General features: G+C 39.3%; 1 protein-coding gene across 4 annotated transcripts in view; it reads left to right on the top strand.

Moving 5' to 3' along the window:
* The window catches only part of CDKL1 (cyclin dependent kinase like 1), a 1,528,511-nt gene that overhangs the window by 1,360,872 nt on the left and 149,371 nt on the right, over window positions 1-18,268 (top strand). For all 4 annotated transcript variants that reach the window (XM_044074297.1, XM_044074295.1, XM_044074294.1 and 1 more), the window contains exon 7: window positions 15,501-15,557. In XM_044074297.1, coding sequence (XP_043930232.1) covers window positions 15,501-15,557 — 57 coding nt within the window. The remainder of the gene's footprint in view (window positions 1-15,500; window positions 15,558-18,268) is intronic.

Here is an 18,268-nt window from a genome sequence, read left to right as displayed (position 1 = left end):
GTGTTGATAATGGGTGACTTGAATGCACATATCGGGACAGACAGAACAGGCTATGAGGACTGCATGGGCCCACATGGGTGGGGCAACAGGAATAAAGAAGGAGAAGCCATACTAGATTTCTTTCTGGCAAATGGCTTGATAGTAGTCAACACATGGTTTAGAAAGAGAGACAGTCACAAGATCACATACAAGAGTAATCAACATGCAACTCAGGTAGACTTCCTCCTAGTAAGGAAAATGCACCAGGGTAGAATCCATGATTGCAGAGTCATCCCCAGTGAAACAGTCACGCCACAGCATAAACCACTTGTTGCCACAGTCAGCTGCAAGCAGTGGTCATAGAATGCTCTAAGGTCAACAGAGACCAGGCTGAAGACCTGGAAGTTGACAGGGGAAAAAGTACAACAGTTCAAGGAATTACTCAGTGCTCTAGCACCCCAAGAAGAGGAAGAAATAGGTGGAGTTGAAGAAGAGGAAATAGGTGGAGTTGAAGAATAATGGCAGCGCCTAAAAACAGCATGTGTTAGGACTACAGAAAAGATATGTGGCCAAGCCAGGTATGGAAATAAGGTACATAAGGAAAGCTGGTGGTGGAATACAGAAGTCCAGGAAGTCATCAAAAGAAAGAAGGAGTGCAGGAAGAAGTGGGAAAGAGAAAAGTCTGACCAGGCTAGGAAGGGACTACTGGCTGGCTAACAAAGAAGCTAAGAAAGAAGTTGCAATAGCAATGAATAGGGCATCGGAGGCACTGTACCAACTTCTGGAAAGTGACTCCGTAAGGGACACAAAGAAACTATATCAGGTTGCAAGGCAAAGACAGAAAGATAAAGAAGATAGTCGGACACCCTTCATAAGGGATGCCAGCAACAACCTGCTCACCAGTCCAGAGGACATCAAAGGTAGATGGAAGGAGTATTTCCAGCAGCTTCTGAATGAAGAATACCCCACAGAAACTGCACTACTCCAGAAACAGCCTACAATGAGAGAAGACGAGGAGCCCACCCTAGAAGAAGTAAGGAAGATGAAGTCAGGGAAAGCAGCAGGCTCAGATGAGGTCACAGCAGATATGATAAAGATGTTGGATAGATGGGGAGAAATGTCTCGTGAGGGTACTAATAGCAGTGTGGATTAGAAAGCGTATCCCAGATGACTGGAGAATAAGCATACTCGTGCCAGTGTAAAAGAACAAAGGGGACATCCACAACTGTGGGCAATACAGAGGCATCAAACTCCTATCACATTGCATGAAAGTTCTGGAAAGGGTGATTGATAAATGGATACGCAGAGTAGTAGAATGTAAGATGGGAGATGAGAAGTTTGGATTCAGATCAGGATGCAGCACAATTGACCCAATGTTTGCATTGAGACAGATACTTGAGAAGAAGCTAGAGATGAGGAGAGAGTCCAACTGGGCATTCCTAGACTTGGAGAAAGCATATGACAAGATCCCGAGAAAGCTGATCTGGGCAGTACTGCAGTTGTTTGAAGTCCCAGAAACATTGGTAGAATTAGTGCTGGCTATGTACTAGGACCCAATGACTCGAGTACGAATAGTGTTCAGGCTCAGAGAGGGGTTCCCAGTGGGAGTGGGTGTACAACAGGGTTCAGCGCTGAGCCCACTGCTGTTCATAATGGTGATGGACTACATTACTCTGTAAACAGGTTGGAGGGGACGGATCAACAAAGCTGCTGTATGCAGAAGATGTGGCAGTACAGGCAGACTCTGAGCTAGAACTTCAGCAAAGGATAGGAGAATGGAATGCAAATCTGAAGGCACACTGGATGAAACTAAGCACAGATAAGATGGTGGTAATGGCAGCAAATTGGGGAAATCAGAAGAAGGTGAGAATAGAGATATAATGGAAGATAGTGGAACAGGTAAACAGTTTCATGTATCTGGGAGGGGTAAAAGCACAAGTCAAACCAAAAACTCCTTACTGCAGCAAAAGGAAGGTCCCAGCAGCCAAGCACAAGCCCACAAAAAGCCAAGGCATAGTTAGTAGCTAAGTCCACAATAAGAACACTTCTTTATTTAAAAACAGCAAACAGCAAAAATAACGTAAAGCGCTTTTTGTCTCACTGATATCCCATATCTATCTATATAACTGGAACCAGTTTAAGGAGGACTCACTAAGACCCAGGTTGGAAAGTGTTTTGATCCGTTTACTATGTCTAACAATATCAAAAGCCTTTGACAGGTCCAGAAAGGTAGCTGATACAAATTTGCCATTATATCTGTAGTTGTTAACTATATTGGGCAAGAACATTAGAGCGATGGTGGTACTATGAGAGGGACGAAAGCAACAATGCTGAGTGGATGAGAGGAGACTGTAAACATGCAAGTAGTCCATGATTTGGGTATGTATGCATCTCTCAGGGATATGGGTGATAGGATAGCTATTGGCCGATAGTTAGTGAGGTCTGTAGAATTGCCTCCTTTATGGAGAGGGATTATATGTGATATTTTCCAAATCTTGGGGACAAGGGCTTCAGATAGGGATCTATTAATTAGAATGGTTGCTGGATAGGCTACAGCATCTGTGGCTATTTTTAGAAATTCAGCAGGTAATTTGTTAGATGCTAGTGTCGTAGGCTTAAGCTTTTTGAGGTATTTTTTTATTCTGTCAGTGAATACCAGCTGGAAGTGACATGAGTTGTGGTTTCTAGGTGTTTTAGAGGCTTCTTTGTAGGGGAGGTTATTAATACTATTTTGTTGATTAGATAGTGCTAGAACGGTTTCAGTAAATAATTTGTTAAATTGTGTGGATATACTCTTTGATGTGTTTTCTAAGGTAGGGGAAGGAGAACTATGTTTACCTGGTTGTAGTATTTTGTTAGATGCTGCCCAGAACCTTTGAGGGTTATTTTGGTATTTTCCTTGTAAAGTGTAGTAGTTCATCTTACCCAGTTTTACTAGTTTTTTAGCTTTGTTCCACAGCTCCTGACATGTTTGTTTGGTTGATTGGGACCTGACACTGTGCCATAGTTCCCAGGCTTTGTCTCTGGCTTTAAGGGGGGATCTTGTATCTTTGCTTAACCAAGGTGCAGTGTTACCTTTGATTCTGATAGTTCTGGGAGGAGCATGAATGTTTAGGATATTTAGGAAGGTGGAGTTAAAGAAACTGACAGCCTGTTCTAAGTGAAGATGTTTTAATGGTGTCCAGTTACAATGTTGCAGGTCAAAGATGAAGTTGTCAGGCTTAAAGTTTTGTTTATTTCTTATTTGTTGGAAGACAGTTCATTTGTTGTGATGCACATGCTAAGTAGATAGGTTGGCAGATGGTCACTTAAGCCATCAGGAAGGCAACCTGTATGAGAAGGGTGAATTGTACGGTTTGTTAGTATCCAGTCAAGGACTGATTCCCTGTTAAGTACTTTATCTATTCTGGTAGGAGGTTGGATAGTTTGTGTAAAACCATGAAGGTTAATATGATTTGTGGGGGCTTGTGAGTTACAAGTAAGCCAGTCAATATTAAAATCTCCCAAGATAATGGTTTCTTGTTGGAGTGATGTGCAGGACCAGTCAAAAAGGTTCTCAAGAGTGCTTATATTATTTCCTGGTGCCATATAACATCTTATAATATTTCTAACCTTTTTGTAGTTGAGTTTCAGTTGAGCAACAATTACTTCTAATTTGTCAAGATTAGGAAGTTTGATATTTGATGACTCTACAGTAAGGTGACTTTTGAATAATATGGCTATACCACCACCTTTTTGTCTGTTCTATCCTTCCTTGGGATGTTATATCCAGGTGGTATAATTTCATTATCGTTGATGTGTGGCTTAAGCCACATCTCAGTTATAACTACTATGTCTGGGGTATATAGTGAGAGACTGGCATGCAGGTCATGAATTTTATTAGAGATGCTTCTAATATTTAGGTTTAGTAAAAGTAGATCATTAGTTTTCTAGGGAGCTGAGTAAAGCTGTTATGATAGTTGGGATGCTGGGAGGTAAGGAGGATTAAAGAGGATGATGGTCCAGGGTTTGGATGGATGTTACCACAGCAAGTTAGCTTGGTTGCTAAATAGATAATAGTTTTTAAAAATCGTATTTCCATATCATATTGTTGGGAGAGTTTGGGTGTGTGCTGATAAGGTAGCACTCCAAATGGAGCATAACTGATGAGAGAAGAACTGAAAATAGAGGAAGAGATATGAAATTGGTGACGAGTAGTTCTGGAAGATTGGGGAGCAGTATTATGACAGGGAGGAGTGACTGATAGGTAGGTATGGTGTGAGGTAAGAAGAGTAAGTGATGATAAAAGAAGAGAGGACGCTTTGTGTAGTAGGAGTAAGTTGTACCTGGTGTCTATGAGATATACCAATTGAGTCATATTTGAGTGTACTTATTAAAAGGAATGCTTGGAGTGTAAATCCTTAGGGAGGGAATAGGAAAGAAAATTGGATAGAAAATGTTAGTGGAGATATAGATGCTTAATAAGAGGGCAGGGCTTAGGTAGAATGTGGTGAGTCAGCTGATGTGTGTTTGTGTGGATTATTGGGTGAGGGAGATGACTGGGTGTGGCTAATTGTAGATAATAGTAGGCATAGTGTGGGTGGGTGGGAATTTGGGGTAGGGTAGGGGAGCGGAGTGAGCCTGAGCATAGCAAGGGCAAATGGAGCTGGGCAGAGCTGAGGAGGGATTCAACTAAAAACAATTTATCACAAAACCCTGATGGATGTAGGCAAAGGATAACACTAAAAAGCACTCAAAAGCCTTCAGTAGCTGAGATACAATGCAGGTTTATTAAAACGTAATCAGCAAATGAAAAAGCAAACCCCAACCAGCAGGTAGTCTGCCAACAGTCCCAACCTTTTAATAAACCTGTACTGTATCTCAGCTACTGAAGGCTTTTGAGTGCTTTTTAGTGTTATCCTTTGCCTACATCCACCAGGGTTTTGTGGTTGAATTTGGGAGTGTTGACAGACTACCTGCTGGTTGGGGTTTGTTTTTTCATTTGCTAAAAACAATCTATATCAAAGGTAGGAATCACTAGCAACCGTAGTGTTTCATTAGTGTGTAACCTTTTGTGTCTTAAGTCTGTACTTAGTAAAGGTGGAGTGAACAAAACGTACAAACACTAAAAGGCTTGCACTTTGGAGTGCTCTAGCGTCAGAGACCTAGTACATCTTATTTGCGGTTGAGACACTAGGTTGAATGCTCAGTAGGGGTAGCCAAATTAGTATATAGCAGAATTTAGTTGGGGAAGCCTGGTTAGTTTTTAGCAGTAATGGGGGGGGGCAGGGGTGCTAGGCAAACAGACCATTTTGTATCTGTATCCCCACATACTTCGCGCACGCCTCAACAGACCAGCTAGTTAAGTTAGAAAGAGGAACTATACAGAGGTGAGTAAAGGACTGCAGTTTAAACACAATAAGAGGACAAATTCCAGGGGTACATACAGTGAAGTTTGCAGGGTAGACCGGATGGTTGCCACAAAGCAGAGTTCACTTGCTAAGCTTGAAGTTATAGAGGGTTTCCAGGTTGAGTAGTAAAATGGCAGGACGAGGAGGGTTGAACTGCTGAAAGAGAAATGAAATACGTTAAGGGAATGCTGGGGAAAAGAAAAAAAACAGCAGGGGATATGAATGGCTGTGCAAATGACTGCAAGTGATGATGAGTGGATGTGAGGCTATAGTGCTTATGGAATGAGTGAGAGTGTGAGGTATGCAAGATAGCTAACTATTGCATTGTGGGAAGCTTAATGTATCCAGGAGCTACTAAATTCAATAACACATTTTAGCAACATTCGTTACAACTAAACAGATTGCACAAACCTGAGCTGATTTAACTAGAGCAGATATATGACCATTGATGTATGAGGGCTTAGAATTATCAGCGGCCCAAGTGATAGAAACTAACAATTTTGCAAAACAAAGTATAATACATGGGCTTGTGCTATGATTTTTAATGATTCAAAGTTAAGTGGTATGTAATCTATTTTAGACTTTTCTTCTTTACATTTAATTATTTCTTTTATGTTTTTACATAAAAAAATGATGATGGCATTTATTCTCTCAAATACTGCATTAGGATGGACACATTCCTAAATAAAGCCATGAAACATGGTCTATTAGGACCACTAGAATAACTGTTTAACCATAGCCTCCAGACTGGCTTTGTGCCAAGTGAATGGAGAACTGCAACAGTCATCCCTCTGCACACGGGTGGGCCATCTGTGGACCTGGGTAACTACAGACCCACAAGTCTGACTAGTCTCATATGCAAAGATATGCAAGGAATTAACATGGAAATGATAAACAATGACATAGGAAACCCTCAGACACAGAAACCAGCCCTGTTTAGTTTCATCAAGAGTAGGTCATACTTACTCAGCCTTGTAGATGACTTTGAGAAGGTCACCAAAGCAATAGATGAGGGCATAATGGTGCAATACTGCCTACCTTTACTGGCCAAAACATTTAATATAACACACCAATTGATCATAGTACACAAACTCATAAAATTAGGTATAAACCCCTATGTCACTTGCTGGATAGCTAGCTGGATCAAAGATGGGACACACAAAGGCCAATCACTAGAAGAGTCCCTCGAGGCTGTGTGCTAGGGTCCCTCCTTTTTGACATTTACTTCTCTGAAGTCAAAGCCAGCATCAAGGGCCTCTCTAACCAAGTTTGCAGATGATTGCAAACTGGGATCAGTCATAGAATCCCACAAAGATAAAAAGGCCCTCCAAAGAAAGACTGGCAATAATCTGTATCAGAGCCATGGTCTAAAACTCAGAGTCAAGAAATACATAATAGCATCCTTTTGGAAGACTGCTACCCCTGGAGGCTACCACATTGATAATACACCCAGTGATCAGGGATTTGGGAATGCATGTAGACAGTAGCCTGGCCTTTGGCCATCTTGTCTCTACAGTAGTAAGGAAATCATTGTATGTTGCACAACTTAAAAGCAAAGATATGGCCTCTTGGCCAAAGGATGTAATTGTTCCTCTGTACTCAGCCCTCATCAGGCCAGTCATTGAGTACAAGTGCCTCCTTTGGTATGCACCTGTCCAGGTATATGCAACAACTGGAGCATCTGCAGAGGTTCCTTACAAAAAGATTATACGGTGTAAACAATATGTCCTGCGTAGACCACCTCAAACCCTATACCAGCACTCTGTCTCCTACAGACTGCTGATAAACAATCTATTCCTGGCCTACAAAGCATTTGCTGATCCCACTCTGATGAACCTGTTGCGCATCATGAAACAAATAGCATCAGAAGTCCCCAATCTAGGGACCTAAACCTTATCTGTAACATAAATAGGACATGTTGGAGAGACAGGTATGGGTTTCAGAGACGACTACTCTGGAAGAGGCTTCCCATCTATGTGAAGCTGAGTTCTTCCCTAACTTCAAGTGTAAGTTGGACCACTGGATAGAGAATTAGAAATGTTACCCCTGGTCAGGCACCTATATGTGTATTAGACAGAAGCAGCCTATGAATGCTTGACCACACATGTCCAAGCCTATGTGAAATCCTTAAAATAACCCTTGGATATCAAATCATGTCAGATATATTTGGAAAAGTATGGGTAGGCTTAAAAAGGGCCCCAAGACAATTAGCCTTGTAATCACCAGTGAAACAAGCAAGGGTGTCCAAGACCTTACCCTCTTTGCAGACTTGCTGTGATTGCATGGGAAATGGGAAATAACTCCGCTCAGTTTGACTCTTCAGGCTTCATGCAGCCTGTCAAAACAAAGCCTGAGTGCATAAAAGTTAAGTAGGACCAGAAAAGACCCTCACAAATAGAAACTTCACCCTGGGATCTTCCAATAATTTCTCCAACTGTGGTAAGCATCTCAAGTAAATCTGTTTGCCTCCTCTCAGAACAGACGACTAAAGAGATTCTGCCCCAGGAGTCATTGCAAACAGACCAGGAAGGCATAGATGGAAATGTTTTTGCATGCTTTTCCACTCTTTCCACTGAAGAACTTCTGAAACATTGCGGTGGTGACTCATTTTGCCCCAGGCAACTGTGATTCTCCCTTCTTTTCAGTCTGGCCTCTATGAAAACAAGTGGCTGCTCCTTCAGATCTTAACTTTTTACTTGAAAAGCTTACTGTTTTTTCATTTGAACCAGTTCATCATGCTTATCTGAGGTTCTTAACACAGAAGACTGTTTAACTCATTGCTTTGACTTTTGTTAGGAGAGTATCTGAATTACAAGCACTTATGATGAATAAATGTCAACCTTAACTCATTTTTCACAAAGAAAGACTTTCTTTTGGAACTGACACTTTTTTATGTCCAAAGTGGTCTTAGAGTTTACCTTGAGCCAGACTATTGATCTCTGTTTTCATTTCTGAACCCAAGATCAGGGGAGAAAATATTTTTCACACTCTAGATGAACACAGGCAGCTCAGATACTGCCTGGACAAAACTCAAGTCATCAGGAAAGCTGACCAACTGTTTGTCTCCTATGAAGGTAAAAGGAAAATACAACCAGTGTCAAAACAGACCATTTCCAGATGGTTGTCTATTGCTATTGTTTTTTTTTTCTCATATTCAACATACTAAGCCCCCCTCCAGCCAGGGTTAGGGCCCATTTCACTAGGACTTTGGCTTCTTAGGTGGTTTTCTTAAAAGAGGTTGACTCTATAAGTATTCTAGAGGAAGTGTTTTGGCCATCTCTGCATACTTTTACAAAGCACTAAAACTGGATTCCATTTCCAGATCCAGAAAAGGCTTTGCTAGGGCCATTCTCCAGGGGCTCTGGATTCTTAGTTTTCTTCTCCTCATCCATTACTTTGTAAGCTATGGTAATCCATTGAAATAGCTTAGGCTACAGTGATCTAGTGCTGAACATAGTACAGTTCTGCAAGTAACATATAAACCACTGTTGCAATAGATACTCCTCCCTCCAGCCTCCCCCTTCTTTTGATGTGATTTTTGGTACTGCCAGGATGTGGATGGTATGTATCCTTGTATACATAGTTTACCATTTGGTATGTTTTCTGTCATTATTATTTAAAGGACTCTTGCCTCTCTTTCCTGGGCAATAATGCTTTGAGTATTTTGGTACCCTAAACTCTCCTTTTATCGGAGCTCCCCTTGAGCTCTGGACAGAGCATGTGTAAGGTGTCCTTTAGCTTTGAAAATCTATTCAGTCAGTGTGGTTGGGATCCAAATAGCTTAGGTTACTGCAACAGTACTCTCTTAGAACATCTGCTGTTATGGTATGTTTTCTTGCACAATTGTGCTATCCTTTCTGTGTTCTTCTATTACATTTTTTTCCTTTACAGCAGTAGTAATTCTCTTCTCCCTCTTTCCTTTTTTTTTCATTTGACTGGTCATTTTTCTCTACACTATTGTTTTTCAGTATTAAGAAACAAATTGCAAAAAAAAAAACTAACAACTAACTTTATAACTTTTTACATACTTCCCCCTTTTACCCCCCCCCCCAAAAAAAACTTGTCTTCCTAAACTTTTTTGAGCTACTGTTCTCATCGCTCGGCTTTCTTATATAGTTTACATTTGTGTCCCACTATGCTTACCCTTATTAATCTGTTTTACATTATATTCACCAATCTGCTTCAATCTAAACATTCTGACATTTCCCTTTATATTTTCTGGGTAACTGCCTTTCACCTTTTCCTGCTGATGTTGAAAAGTAATAGCACTTTGTAGTGTGCTTCATGTCTTGTCTGCTTTTCTTAACTCTGTTTAGATTATTTTTTCTTGGTGAACCTTTCCCCTTGATCTGTCTTCCATCATTTATGAATGACTCACCCCAACTTCTCTCCAGTTGCTTCTTTGCATTATTCTGCTCTCCGTCTATCCTGGCTTTTACCACACCTCTATATCTCACTGTTTACAGTTCTTAACAAAGTCGCTCCTAGCAATACCTCTTTTCAGTGCTTAGTGCTTACTTTTATAAATGTATACAACTTCAAATCTCATGCCCATGCTTCTTCAGTCCCATTTTATAACGTTATATTTCCAATCTTTATTTAGCCAACTTTTGTTCGATCTGCTTGTTAATATAATTATTAAAGTTTCATTCTTACCTCTTAACCCTTCCTCCCATTCAGTCATGCAATAGGTAGTAGTAGCATTTTATTTTGTGCAAGAAAAAAACACTACATTTTTTTTCATTTTAAATAATTTCAATTAAGTTCTCAAATCAGAGTGGAAAACGTAGTCATTGTCTTCTTGTATTCCTTTTTTTGTCAGACTGTTACTGTTACTCATTAGCCAGCACCTCACTTATTTTCTTGGTATGCTGTTCCATGCCTCACTCTGTCCTGCATATGTTTTTTAGAAGGGAAGAAAGGGCATAACTGGCCATCTTTCAAACAAAGACATTGCTTGTTGCTGCCTTTGCTGTCCAGCTCAGCTATGTTCTTCTTTGGTATTGTTGAGCCATTCACTTATACATCTCTACTTTCTTCATGGGCCCTTCAGGGTACAATGTTTTGATGCCAGCTGGGGAAAAATTTGAAACAGCTGAATGTTTTGTTTTAAATCTTAAGTGCAAACGTTTACATAATTTCAGGGGTGAGGTCAACTTGTTTTTCTTTATTCTTGTCCCTAGTGAATAATCCAAGTCAACATATGCTCTCCCCACCCCCCCACCCTACCTACAGTTTCTTGCCCTTCTGACATAATTGGCCTAACAATTTCTCCTTCAGGTGGAAGGTCTCAATCTTCACTACTATGGCTCTGGAGAATCGAGAAGTCAGTCTCTGGGGCAAATAAACATGATGCGCTCTGTCCAGTTGTATTCTCCCCTTTAGGATATTTGTCCCTCGGCTCAGCTGCTCTGCCACCAACTGTGTACAATCACTTCCTTCTGCCCCGCTGGGACATTCATTAGTTTTAGATTTTCTCACTGTTCCTTATCTGATACATCTAGTAATTTTCCTTGATCTCCTCTTGTGCTGCTTCCATCTCTGTAAGTCACTCAGTCTGTTGCCTTTCTGTTCTGTAGGGCTGCTATATCATCCACTTGTTGTGACGGGGAATTTCTATTTTGTCCAGCCTTCTATTTTTTGGACATATTCCAGCAAGGTTTCATTCATCTTCACAACTTCTGTATACTCTACCCAGTTTCTTTCTAAATTGTGCCATCTCTTCTACTTCCCCCTTTTCTGATTTCCTTCCTAGGGCTCCTGCTTGCCCTCTCTTTGCAAACCTTCCTTTCCTGTCTTTCCCCTCTAGCCATTCCTTGCTGCTTTTATTTAGTCATCTGGTCTAATGACAGTCAGTTTTCTAAATTACCTGAATGACTTTTAATACCCCATTGTCTTTTTTTTAACGTCTTCAGCTCTTAACTTTGACAGGAGAGCCAATGATTAACACTGTCTAACCCCATGCCATACCAGAAGTCCCAAACTCCAGGTAAAATTGCTGTAATTTTGCACAGGGATTGCTCAAAACGTGTAATATCTCCAGCTTCTAGTCCTGTAAAGAGAAAGAGAAAAACTCTTCCACAAACGAAAAGGATCCTTCTAAATCTGATGTTGAGGGCCTGAAGATGTGCTCTCTCTCTCTCTCTCTCTCTCTCTGTATCTCTAGGCTCTCCCAATAAGTATCTTTTGGGCACAGTCTCTAAAATGAAATAATAAAATGGGAATGTAACGAGGTGCCAAATCCTCAAAAGAGATTTTATAAGTTACTAATCATGGACTGCCCTGTCTTAGGTGCTATAGCAGATAACTTTGCCTTGCCAGATTCCCTAACCCCTGCCCCCAAGAAACCTGACAGATTTTGCACAATAACTGATCCAGATAAAATCCTCTATAAAAACCCTGTGGTGTACTATGATGTAATATGTTTGGATGGGGACAGAAGCATCAAACCCTTTTCTGCTTCTAATCTTGTTCCGAATGACACACACAGCCTTTGACAGATTTGGGGAAAAAGTATGCAAATCTTCTAGCTTGGCATTTTGGGAAAATCAACTGACAAATTCAGATGTCCAAATATATATTATCTATACATTTACATATATATATATATATATATATATATATATATATATATATATGTACATATATATATATATATATATATATATATATATATCTGTGTGTGTGTGTGTGTATATATATATATATATATATATATATATATATATATATCTAATGTATATATACATATATATATATATATATATATGTAATAAATCTAATATGCAACAAACCCTAGCTAGCCTACCTAATTCAGACAATAAATCTGACTTATTGAGCATATTAATCGCCGCTTCCCAAGTCACTAAGTGCTTATGATGCATTGGATGTTGCATCTAGGGGTGCTAAAGGTAAACTGTTGCATAGAAATGCCTGGGTAAGACTTTCCTTAATGATGTTAAGGCTCCAGTATTAAATCTAGTGATTCAGAGACCTCCTCAGAAACTCTTTAGCTGATTTACTTGAAGCTGAAAGAAAAGAGAAAATTAATGTAAGGGAGATCTGCTCATTTTAACTCCTTTTCATAGCTAACAGAGGAATTATACTGCTCCCATTTTTAAGTCTTTTATTAAATACTTTCAACCAAAACCTGCTAAACAACTCTACAAGAAAAAATGTCAGGGTGAATCAAAGAGGAAAGAAGTGGGATCCCAAGGACCATCCTTTCAAAAGGAAAAATAAGTGACTACCTATTCCTTTTAACACCACCCCACCCCACCCCCACCTTCAATCACATATTGCAGGTAATTTCTCCCACTGCCTTCATTTCTGGAAACAAATAACTTCAGGTGTCTGGTTTCTAAAAATAATTCAGATTGGATACAAAGTGCAGTGGGCATCCCCTCCATATCTAGCTGGGATATTTTTTCCTCCAAAGAATGAACTCTATCTTTTCCTAAAATTCTATCAGATTTGCTGCCTCAGGGAGTTATAGAACCAGCCCCTCCATCTCAACAAGCAATGCAGTGTAGGCTTTTATATGAAAATGTTTGTTCCCAGAAAAGAAGACACATGGAGACTCATTTTGGACCTTTCAAAACTAAACACATTTCTCTTGGTGCCAAAATTCAGAATGTATACTTTAAAAACCTTTTTCCTGTACTACTAGACTTCAAAGATGCTTACTCACACTTTCCAGTACAGAAAAATCACAGGTGTGATCTAAAATTATTTGCCTTGGGATTGTACTTTTAGTTCATGTCTTTGCCTTTTTGTCCTTCCACAAAGTGCCTTGCCCCAGTCATAGCCTACTGATGACTACAACATGTGTATTTCCTCTTTTTGGACACTTGCCTAATTTCAGCTCTCTGTTCACGATATTCTAGCAGCTCTTCAGTTCACTCCTCAACTTTTCAGTAGAGTGGGTTTCAAACTACCGATAGATTAGAATTCCTAGTATGTATTTTAGACACTTCTCTAAGGGCAGCCTTTATTTCAACATACAAAGTGTCCTCTTACCATCAAAATACATCCACAGCAAGAGAGTTTCTCAAAATTCTGGGGTTACGTGGTTTCCTCATTTGTAAGGGTTCCATTTGTCAGAATCCATACAATAAATAATCCAGTGATACATCAAATAATTTGGGGTCCAACAGCTCCATCTTTATTTCCTCCAAATTCTTGTTCATGATTTAATTAAGAAAGAGCTCTTATGGTGGACAGTCATGTCTTACTAAATCAAGGCCTCCATTCTCCCCCTTTCCCTGCTCAATCAGACATAACAAATGTTTTGTATTTAGCATGGGAGGCAGTTTATTATAGCTAGTCTCTCCAACTGCCTTCATTTCTTGAAACAAATAACTTCAGGTGCCTGGTTTCTAAAAATAATTCATATTGGATACAAACCATAATGGGCATCCCCTCCATCTCTAGCTGGGATACTTTTTCCTCCAAAGAATTAAATCTATGTTTCCTCAAATTCTGTCAGAATTGCTGCCTCACGGAGATACAGAACCAGCTCCTCCATCCCAGCAAGCAATGTAGTGGAGGCTTTTATTTGAAAATGTTTCTTGTTCCCAGAAAAGAAGGCACATGGAGGCTTAAGGTCCAGGGCATGTTGAAATCTCATTTCAAGCAAAAGCACACAAATTTCAAGGAGATGATGGCTCTAATAAAAGCCCTTAAAGTTTTACTTCAGCTGTGGACTCCAAGACCCATGTTAGTGATAACAGACAAGACCACAGTGATGTGGTATAAAAACATCCAAGGGGGAGACAAGATCCTACTCCCTTTGCAGGCTAAATATAATGTCCTGGCAGCTGACAATACAGAACAATCTCACTCTTCAGGCCACATGTATTCCATAAGACCAGAACACAAACAGCAGATGCTTTGAGCAGATCCAGGATAGACTCTCACAAGAGGATTCCAAGAGGTCTTCTGCTTGCCACCTATCTCAATAGACAACTAAACCAGTTCTGTTCCAGGGCACATTGAAAAAAACATGGAAAACCATTGCATTCTCTTTCCAATGGATGGGAATGTTCCTTGATGCTTTTCTTCCCTTTCTTCTGATACCCAAAGTTCCTCTAAAGATCAAACTAGACTTACCATGCCTTCAGCCCAGACAACATTGGTTCCTCCTTCTCATGCACCTAGCCAGGTACAATTATAAAGTACTTCTTCACAGAGTGGATTTGCTCACACAGGACAGAAAATCCCTAACACAAGCCAGCATTCAAAAATCTCCATTTAACTCTGATATTTGTTTTCTTTTTTTGAATCCCATTTAGGCACCTTCTTTGTGAGGATGTATAACAGATGCGAGAAAACAGCACTTGCTGTATTAATTCAGTTAATAAATAGCTTTTGCTTTGTTCTTCTGGAGTACTTAAAATTATGTTTTATGTTATAAAGTGTTATATTCTATTCGAGGGTATTGAAAGACACTTAGTACTTCTGTGCTAAGTACTGAATTTTTTTCACATAGTACATAGATCTGTATCCCAAAAGTATGTATTTCAGATATGTAACTCGATCCTTTAGCCAGAGTCAATGAAACTATGTGGAAAAACAAACACACTAGCTAGCAGAATTTCTGAGTAAACACAGTTGTTATGAGTAAGCTACATATTCTACCAGGATAAGTTTGGACTAGAAAGGGAAGAACTGTTGAAGTGGACTGGCTAATATGGACTCTGTCAAAGAAGAGACATAGTAAAGGAAAATAAGTCACAGTTCTTTACTAAATTGACTTTCACATCAATGGCATAATGTGAAAGTCCTTTATTTCATTGCAACTGTGTAGACGCAAACATATTTGCAGACTAAAAGGTCTTGTACAAAACTTATAAAGTTCCACATCTTATAAAGCAAACCTTCCTTATGTTTCCTAGTAGCACTCACAAAAGAAAAAAAAATCTATACTGAATCTTGGTACAGGATTGTTACTTTGTTCTTGGAACAGTCATTGTATTCATGAGTCTAATTTTATAGATCACATTTATAGGCCCAGGCAAATAAAATTTAGTGGAAGTTAATAATTTGTAGATTTCGGTATAGGGAATGTATAATCTGTATGTCAACAAGTGAACATTTAATGAATCTTTTCTGATTTTTCTTACTGTGCAGGAGCCATTATCAATGAAATTCCCTAACATTCCTCATCACGCCACTGCATTTATGAAGGTAAGAACATTTTATTTTACATACTTTGCCAATGTACATAGTTTAGCTTTTGATGTATTATGCATATGCCAATTTTCTTTTGTTTTTGCCAAGTTATGTGTCGTTTATTTACGATTGTGCATGTAATCCCTACTGGCTATACGGGGACCATTCAATATATCAAACAAAAAAAATTCAGTTTCATAGTCAGTTGAAATAGTAAGGGATTCACAATGTAACATGCAAATTAAAAGATATTCATGGTATACAAATGTACTGTATACCAGTCTGTCTGTCTATATATCTGTATGTCTGTTTTTGAGAGAGACAATGTACTTACAATCATTATAAAGCTTCAGTATAGCATCGTAAGCATGTAGGACTAGTACAGAATATGTTTGGTTTCAGAAGATTATGTCATAGAACTGGATGTGTATTCTAAATGTAGAACAACACATACGTGCATTTTGGAGCTGTATTTATAGCTGCTTGCAGAGCACTGATATAAAATGATGATGCACTTTATCCATGACTAAAATGGGAGCATTAGGATGCTCTACTTTTAAGGGAGTCAGACTGTTACTGGCATCTGTCGAGTAGTGATGTATATATGAGGCTATTTGTTCTATGATTGTAATAAAATATATGTTATAAGTATTATGACACTTGCTATTAAAGCATCTAGCATAGAGCTGGTGCATAGTATATGTAGCACTGAATGGGAATTGAAGAATCATAGGGAAAAACAATTGAGTAACAAGACATTTATACCTTACCAATACCCATTGTCATGCTGTTCCCTCACTCTCAAGAAGGCCAAAGAAGGTCAGTCTCAGAGTAAACTTACAGGATTCCATCTAATCATCCAAGATTAATGTGGAAGATGCTAGGGTGTCACTTTGTTTAACTTGCAGGGAAAGTTTGTTCCAGGAGGTAGGATAAGTGCTTGGTAATAAATTTGTTTCTTATGCAGATTTTATGGCTGTGCTGGTGAAAATTTAAATCCCTAGTTTTGGAATTAGCGGAGCTATTTGAGTTGTAAAGATACAGAAGATCAAGGAGGATGGGGTATTTAATAGCATAGAACACAAGACATCGCCACACAACAGCCAGTAAGAAAGCAAGCAAATGGGATAGTGCTTCAAACCTTTCCTGGCAGCACAGGGACCTTAGGCCAGCAATCTTTTTGATTATAAACCTTTGTGGCCTTTCCAGTTGTTAATAAGTTTAGAAAGTACAATCTGAAGGGGGCATACTACTCAACCGGTACGATATGGGATGCAAGAAGAGAAATGATAGCATATTTTGATATGGATGCTGTGCCTCTAGATATTAGTGGTGCCAAATGGAAGAATTTTCCTGGCTGCTGCTGAAACATGGTGGTCAAAGGAGAGGGAATTCTCATCCCAGGTTCAAAGATCCATTATTACAGTATCGTTTTGGAGTGGGGTATTGGTTAATACTCTACTTTTAGAGAGACAGTTGCTTATCAAATATGACAATACTACATGTTTGCATTCAAATTAGCCCTTTTTCTGTATACCAGCTGCTTATGAGAGTTACTTCCTGCTGTAATGAATGATTATCAGGATGATTCAACAATAAAACCCAGTTTGCAGTCATCTGCAGACTTGGTTAACCAAAGGCTCTGATCCCTAGTCTGGAGATCAGAGACAGAAGTCTATGATTCTGTCAAAAAAGTTATGGCAGCTTCTATTCTTCATGTGTGGCCATATGCATTCAGAGGGAGAGGTAATGTAGGTCCCTGCAATGATGTAGACAAATAATATCAGTCAGAATGTTATATAGTTCTGCAGCTTGAGGAATAATTATTTAGGGAGGTCTGTCCTGCAGCACTAGGGCAATCTCAGTCTGGGGGTTTATTCCATGCCTACAGCCTACAGAGGCAAGGATCTGCCTTACCAATGTAGGCAGTATGGAAGCACGATGCAGGACAGGGCACAAGCTACCCTCATGGATAACAGCTTTTGTGTGGTCATTTTTGCTCTTATTCAGTGGTGGGGTGGGTCTCTGATGGATGAGGAAAAGGCTCATGGCCTATGGGAGAAGTTAGCTGATGGCTGGTTGGCAGTCAGGTTAACAAAAAGATTATACTTATTTTTGCTCTGAATCAGATTCTCCTCATCCTACAGGTAAGACATTAGGGATCTATGTCAGAAGAAATATCATTATGGGAGTAGAATACAGTTTATCTGAAGTCCCTGATGGGCACTTGCTTTTAAACATTGATTTAATTAACTCTGACTTTATGGTTTTACACTGATATTGCTGTATATCAAATTATGCCTCATGTTTAGTGCAATTATCTTCTTTGAAGGCATGTGATGATTGTGGATTATTGGAGCATATAACATTCATCATAATGATCTTTGCAGCTTTTAATGTAGATAATATGCCCATTTTCTCAGCATGTATTAGCCAGAGGCAAATGTCAGTCCACTGGACTGATCTTTTTCAGCTACCGGAGATTCCTAGGAGTATATAGTTGCATTCTCAAGCCAAACTAAACTATAGCTATAGCTAAACCACTGAGGGTGTGATAGCCCTTTGATCATTCCCAAACCTCAATGCTGGCAGTGCAGAAAATGTTTTTCATAAGTTTCTCTTTAATATTTCATGATTGTTGTGTGTTTATAAATGATTTACTAAACAAAAAGTAACAATATTTGCTTCTGTGATTCAGATTTATCAAAAAACTGAATTTTGCTGAC

This window comes from Protopterus annectens, chromosome 6.part0 (genome assembly GCF_019279795.1).
Source record: "Protopterus annectens isolate FY-2018-M chromosome 6.part0, PAN1.0, whole genome shotgun sequence".
Classification (NCBI taxonomy): Eukaryota; Metazoa; Chordata; order Ceratodontiformes; family Protopteridae; genus Protopterus; species Protopterus annectens.
Note: the sequence above shows the minus strand (reverse complement) of the source record. Positions and strands in the feature narration are given on the sequence as shown.